We start from the raw sequence: 7,562 nt of genomic DNA on the forward strand, positions 1-7,562 counted from the left end.
GGGAAATTCAAATTCGATCACGGCTTTCGCCATGTTGGGCAGGGTCAAAACATGTGATGCGGTTATGGGGCCAGTATTGGTCAATTGGGTTCAGAAAATTTCAAGACTTGATTCCATCGAATCGTAGGGAGCGATTTTAATGGAACTGCCGGTATTGGATTAAGCAAAAAATTAGCTTTCTCGTGATATACTGTGCAAAATGGGGCATCCTCTATAAGGGGAGATAATGGGGAAATTCAAATTCGATCACGGCTTTCGCCATGTTGGGCAGGGTCAAAACATGTGATGCGGTTATGGGGCCAGTATTGGTCAAATGGGTTCAGAAATTTTCAGGGGATGATTACATCGAATCATAGGGAGCGATTTTGATAGAAATAATCTCATTCGATTCAGAAAAAAATAGTTTTACAATGGTATACCGTGCAAAATGGGGCATCCTCCATAAAGAAAGTATGTGGGGCCATTCAAATTAAATATTGGCGCGATTTGTATTGGGAACAAGGTCCAGTATTGGTAAATAATGTTCAGAAATTTTTAAAGATAAATTGCGTCAAATCGTAGGGAGTGATTTTAATGCAAATAGTCTTATTAAATTATATGAAAAATTAGATTTGCAACGGCATACCGTGCATAATGGGGCATCCTCTTAAAGGACTCAATAATCATATTCGTGCCTAACAGAGGGGTCTGTTGATTTGGAACTTGTGGAACGAACTTGTTCGTGGACTGGTTCCGGTTGTCGCCTCACTTATCAATTAAAATCAATGGGGAACTGTAAATCGATTTTCTCAAAATTTTAGGGAGCGATTTGAATGATTTTTGCTCCGGATACACTAGAAAAGGTGATACATCGACTCAACTACCGTGCATATGAGGGCTAGAGGTGGAGAAACATCGAAGAAAACATCGATGCATCGATGTTTTAAAATTTTCTAGAAACATCGATGTTTTTTCGCCACAATCGATGTTTTTGTCACATCACAAATTTTTTTTTTTTATTGATCCCCGCTTCAAAAAAGACAGGTTTGAATCACCCTACAATGCTGAGCAAGCGGCTAAAGCTTTGGAGCAGGAACTCCATAGTATAATCTAGAAATCTCCAATGGAAAAATCAACACCGCCGATGGAGCCTACACCACCAGTTGAACACGGCCCCTCCAAGGCTTTTTCATTCCTTGATTCTAAATTAAAAGCGAAGATAAATTCACCGCGAGCCGACGCTGTGATCCTACTAAGACAACATCTCGAAACCCAAAACGTGCCGGAAACATGCGACCCACTAAAATATTGGAAGGTGAATCACTGTGGACGGAAGTCCACGAGGTGACGACCTGCATGCCTAGGCGTGCGCGAGGAAACTCTATATATAGCCGAAGTTTTGATTAAGTTAATATCACAAATTTTAAAGTATTCTTTTTTGTTATAGACAAGAGCAGACATATACGAATCGCTGCAACAGGTTGCACTTAAATACTTCTGTGTACCAGGAACATCCTGTGTGTCCGAAAGGAGCTTCAGCAAAGCTGGACAGATAGTGTCGGATCGGCGCACTAGGCTCAAGCCTGGTGTAGTGGACAAGTTAATGTTTATTAAAAAAAATTAAGATATTTTTTCTTAATTAATCGTACCAAAATGTGAATATGATGATCTCTTAGGATTCGGATGATCTTTTTTTTTTATTTAATTGCGAATAAAGCCTTTGTTTCTTTGTTGTAATTTGAAAAATATTAGTCTTTCACTTGCGCTATATTCTCTACTAATAAAAAACAAAAAAAAACATTTTTTTTTTTCAAAACATCGATGTTTTACTCGATGTTTTTTTTGAAAACATCGAAAACATCGATGTTTGCGAACATCGATGTTTCTCCACCTCTAATGAGGGCATCATCTTATTTCTGAGATAGGACCCAAAACAGTGTTGGACCAATTTTTCAAATGTATATTAATAGAAAGCCCAAAGTAAGAAAAAACTATAAATTCTTCAATTCTTAACAATTCTAGACTTTATTTCAATCAATTTAGTAAAAATAAATATAATTGAAAATAAAAAAGTGCGTTGCTGTGTTTCGATTCCACCGTTCCACTTCGACGCTAACTAGGCGACGCTAATTTGACGGAGATCAAGAGCATAGTACACAGTAGAGCTGGGAAAACATCGATAGTTGGCATATTCGAGGTTTTCGAGGTTTTTCATACAAATATTCGATAGTATCGATAGTATCGAACTAAAAAAATTATAAATCAAGTTTAAGTTGCATTTAGAGTAAATAATAAAAAAACTTCTTAAAGGCCATTCTTTATTCGAATAACAAAACATAACAAAATCTCATAATCATATGAAGTCGCTTATAACAAAGGAAGAAATGAAATAATTCACAAAAGATTCTTATGAATAGGTTAATATATTCTAAATTTGTACACTGACGACTAATATTGTAATATGAGTTCAATGCTATAGCCTCAACGGTTTGTATCTTCTGTTTTGAGTTACACATGCTATAACCTAGTCTAAGGTTGCGACTTCGTCCGCAGTGAATGGTGTTGGTGCTTTAGACGTACTTAAAAGTAAAAAGTTATATATCAGAAATTAGTTATTGAGAAAGAGTCCAAAACATGCTCAGATATGCACTAGTTTAGATACCTACCTTTATCGTATTCGCCTTGCAAAAATTTGTCCATTTTCTCCGCCAACACCAATATTAACTTTCACGTGTAGATCTCCGCAGTTGTTCGCCAAAAGTAAAGATGTGCAAGCTTGCCACTATCGTTTACTATCGGCACTCAAACATCGATAGTGGTTCGCAAACCCAAATATTCGATATATCGATACTATCGTGAGTGGCCGACCCAGCTCTAGTACACAGATCGAAAAACATGTTTGATAAGCAAAACAATTTATTCTTTCTAGAGCGAACGATTTTTTTTAGTTTTATCTAATTGATTCACTATGTTCCTTCTGTCAATCATCTGTTTTCGTTTACAAATTAATTTGAATTTCAAATAAAAAAGTTTAAGCGATCTGAGTCAGCCGGAACTAGTTTACCTAGTACGTATGTGTCGGAGATAAGTTAGATTTAATTTCAAATACTATTTACTGATAAATATAAGTTAAGTGTATAGTCTGAGAGGATATAAAATGAAGGGAGAATGAAGAGAGAGAATAGTCTAGCTGGCGCAGACTATTAGAATCGCTAAATAGAGTGATAACCAAACTACTCAAAGCAACGCTGCAGCCTGACACGCGCACCACATCCGCGATGTTACCGACATTCAGCATTGTGCAAAACGGCAGATATGATTCTAAGTGAACATCCACAAGAAGGTGCATCCTTGGTGATGACGCTCAGCAAATCGCTGCTCGGTAATGTATCGCAGTGACTGTGGCAAATTTTTTTTCCTGGAATGAGCTGGTCGCAATTCCGAGAATTGTTCGTGGAACGCTACGAAGGCAAGGAGATGCCGGCAGTAGTGTTGCTTAATATGCTCCAAGGACGTCCCAATGCAAATGAATGCCTACATAATCAATTTTTTTTCTTGATTCGGGATCGGAATACTCGTTGATAAAAGAAACAGTCGGCGCGAATCTGGCCGGTAAAAGAATCCATAACATGGTTGTTTTAAGAGGCATAGGCGACAATGTTGTCAAGAGCAATATGCAAATTCTGACCACCATACAAATCTCTGAATTTAATTTTCAATTGTTATTTCACGTAGTAGATAATAAGTGCCTTAAATATGATATGATAATTTTACAAGACATTTTTGAGCTTGGTTTTGGAGTAGCTTTAGAAAGAGATAAATTCGATATCTACAGAACTCAAACCGTATTGTCTCTAAATAACGATAAAAATGTAAAAGCGACAGATCATAAAAGTAATGTTAATGTGGGGTTAAGTAATAGTGATAAGTTAATATAAAACGACATATGTACTGGCCAAATATTCCAAATTTCTCATTGATGGCATTCAAAATAGACGTGTTACTACAGGTTCTTTAGAAATCCGTTTAGTGGATGTAAACAAAACGGTAAAGAGACGACCATATCGTCTTAGCAAGGGTGAGAAAAAAATAGTGAGAGAAAAGATTCCGCAAATGCTAAAATCCAACGTAATTAGACCAAGTAGCTCCCCTTTCGCTAGTCCAATGATACTAGTAAAAACAAGAAAGGAAAGCTAACTTCGGGCGGAGCCGAAGTTTATATACCCTTGCAGTTGAGTCGCAGTTCGCTAGGTGGCTCCACGAATCTTATATAATTAGATATATAGCGGATCGTATATAGTTGGCCGATCCTTATGAAATTTGGCAAATCGAATTATTTTGCCAAAAGAGGAATCCTTTAAAACTCCCATCCTCCTAACTTGAAAACCAACGAAGTTATAGCATTTCCGATCAATCAGTTATACGGCAGCTATAGGATATAGTCGGCCGATCCTTATGAAATTTTGTACAGAAGATACTTTGGTTAAATATAACATGTGTGGAAAGTCCCAACCCTCTAACTTAAAAAACACCAAAGTTATGGCATTTCCGATCAATCAGTTATATGGCAGCTATAGGATATAGTCGACCGATCCCGGCCGTTCCGACTTATATACTGCCTACAAAGGGAAGAAGGGTGTGTGCAAAGTTTCAACTCGATAGCTTTAAAACTGAGAGACTAGTTTGCGTAGAAACAGACAGACGGACAGACGGACCGACGGACAGAGGGACAGACGGACAGACGGACAAGCTCATATCGACTCAGGAGGTGATCCTGATCAAGAATATATATACTTTATAGGGTCGGAGATGTCTCCTTCACTGCGTTGCACACTTTTGACCCAAAATTATAATACCCTCTGCAAGGGTATAAAGAAGGACGGCAGTGATAGACTATGCGTAGATTATCGGGAACTCAACGCAAATACTGTGTCAGGTAGATACCCCTTGCCATTAATATCAGACCAAATAGATCGCCTGCGAGGCGGTAAATATTTCTCTAGCCTAGACATAGCCAGTGGCTTCTATTAGGTGCCAATTCACCCCGAATCGATTGAGCAAACTGCATTCGTGACCGCAGAAGGACAATATGAATTTTTAGCCATGCCCATTGGCCTAAAAAACGCTTCGTCTGTCTTTCAACGTGCCATAGTTCAAGCTTTAGGGGACTTCGTTAATAAATACGCAGTAGTCTACATCGATGACGTATTAATTGTTTCTAGTACTATAGAGGAAGGATTTGAAAGATTGGAAACAGTTCTAAGCGTATTATCAAAGTCAGGCTTTTCCTTTAACATTAAAAAGTGCAAATTCCTGCAAACGGAGATAGAGTACTTACAGTGGCGAGCAAAATTGAGTGCATGTTCAGAACTCTGACTTTCGTCACCCACAAAATCATAACCACACAAGATAATCCCAAAATTTTTTTGTTTTATACTCATTATTTTATTCTTAATAAATTTTAAGTAAAAACAATCATGGCAGAGATAAATTCTAGGAGAATTACAAAAAAAACGAAAGAAACCCGCATAAACTCAATTTTGCACGTAGGCACCTTTTTGCCTATTTTCGCTTTCTAACTTCTCTTATCAGCACAAATCGGCAAGATTCAAAATTATTTTTTATTTTCTATTATTCTTAATGTTCGTAGCACAGATTAAAACGTGCTTCAGGCTAAGCAGAGTGTAACTCAATTAGCTTGTAATTATAAATAAATTTTTCAAAATTTGCGAGCATTAAAATGCGAAAATTTACTGAAGATATTGAAAATAATGTAGTTAGCCTGACCGAGAATGGTTGTACATCCCGTGTAATTTCCAAAAAGGTTGGTATAAGCCAATCGGCGGTAATCGCTATTCAGAAGAGACGGAATGTGACTCCCAAAGCGCAAGTCGCAGGTCGCAAGAAATTATTGAAGGAGTCAGATGCTCGACTAATGATGTCGGAAATGAGAAAGAACAAACTTCTAACTCCAAAGGGTGCTTCCTTGGCTATAAACAAGAATGTTTGCGAATGGACAGCTAGAATAGCGCTGCGAGACGTTGGGTATATTGCAAGTGTGAAAAAAATCAAACCTGCATTATCCGTTAAAATGTTAAAGCGCGATTGAAATTTGCAAGGGCACACAAAAATTGGACTGTGGACGATTGAAAACGTGTTGTTTGGTCTGACGAGTCCAAATTTAACCGATTTCAGTCCGACGGAAAGCAATATTGCTGGCGCAGACCCGGAGATCGTATCCAAAGACACCATGTAAAACAAACTGTGAAACATGGTGGTGGAGGTATTATGGTTTGGGGATGCTTCACGTGGTGGCATGTTGGCCCTCTACAGTTAATAGAAGGTACTATGCGGAAAGAGGACTACCTACAAATATTGCAGACCAATCTTCCCAATTTTATTGAAAAATGTGCTTATCCCGAAAAGGAAATTGTTTTTCAACAAGATGGGGATCCGAAGCACACGGCCAAAATTGTTAAGGAGTGGATTGAAAAGCAACCTTTTAAATTAATGGAAAGTCCCGACCTCAATCCGATTGAAAATCTTTGGTCAATCGTGAAAAGACGGCTCGGGCAATACAAAGCAGCTCCATCAAACATGGGCATCCTTTGGGAGCGTGTTGAAGCTGAATGGAGACGTATTCCCAAAGATATAATTGAAAATTTGGTAGAGAGCATGCCTAACCGTGTAAAGGAAGTTTTCTCAAATAAAGGTCTTTGGACAAAATATTAATATTAATTTAATAATTAAAACATCTAGAAACGTGCATAATTGAGTTTATGCGGGTTTTTTTTCGTTTTTTTTTGTAATTCTCCTAGAATTTATCTCTGCCATGATTGTTTTTGCTTAAAATTTATTAAGAATAAAATAGTGAATATAAAAAAAAAAAATTTTGGGATTATCTTGTGTGGTTATGATTTTGTGGGTGACGAAAGTCTGAGTTCTGAACATGCACTCAATTTTGTTCGCCACTGTAGGTTTCCTTATAAGAGATGGCGAGCTAAAACCCAATCCTCAAAAAATACTGCTCAAATCAGAATCAGTTACACAAACTAGACAATTCATAGGTTTAGCATCTTACTATAATTTGTCCCACATTTCTCAGTAGTAATGAAGCCTCTAGGAATCCCGTCAGAGTAGAGTAGTAGCGCAGGAAAGTTTAAGTAAGGTAGTCGAGGTACGAGTTGACTTGGCAACTATAACCCTAAACTGGCTTATATCCGAACAGAACATATCGCAAATCATGACCTATTTAAATAGTAATGAAATGCAGAAAGAAATAGCAAATTCTTATGAAATCAGGAATAGTTTGCTGCATCGTAAAATTCAAAGAAATGGGAAGACACAATGCTTGCAAGTCGTACCCAGCGCATTTAGGTGGTCAGTTGATAATCATGTTCACGAGGCTGTAATGCACTTGGGGTGGCAAAAAACCCTAGATAAGATTTACGAGAAATATTGGTTTGATGGAATGTCAAAATACGTGCAAAGATTTGTAGAAAATTGTATGACATGTAAATTGTCAAAATCGGTGTCAGGTAAAATACGATTGGAGTTACATCCCATTCCCAAGGTAGAGATAC

General features: G+C 37.6%; 1 protein-coding gene across 1 annotated transcript; it reads left to right on the plus strand.

The window, feature by feature from the left end:
- The first annotated feature begins 1,102 nt into the window (after positions 1-1,102).
- Positions 1,103-1,716, plus strand: LOC116656445 (E3 SUMO-protein ligase ZBED1-like). The gene is made up of 2 exons (XM_032456062.2): positions 1,103-1,294; positions 1,427-1,716. Exons 1-2 carry the CDS (start codon positions 1,103-1,105, stop codon positions 1,601-1,603), a joined length of 369 nt encoding a protein of 122 aa, XP_032311953.1. The 3' UTR covers positions 1,604-1,716.
- The last annotated feature ends 5,846 nt before the right edge of the window (positions 1,717-7,562 follow it).

This window comes from Drosophila ananassae, chromosome XR (assembly GCF_017639315.1).
Source record: "Drosophila ananassae strain 14024-0371.13 chromosome XR, ASM1763931v2, whole genome shotgun sequence".
NCBI lineage: Eukaryota > Metazoa > Arthropoda > Insecta > Diptera > Drosophilidae > Drosophila > Drosophila ananassae.

Excerpts from the sequence above, each read along its gene's own strand:
- LOC116656445 (XM_032456062.2), top strand. The coding sequence starts at position 1,103 with ATGGAAAAATCAACACCGCCGATGGAGCCTACACCACCAGTTGAACAC. Across the intron at positions 1,295-1,426 it reads ACCCACTAAAATATTGGAAG|ACAAGAGCAGACATATACGA; the intron begins GTGAATCACTGT and ends TTTTTGTTATAG.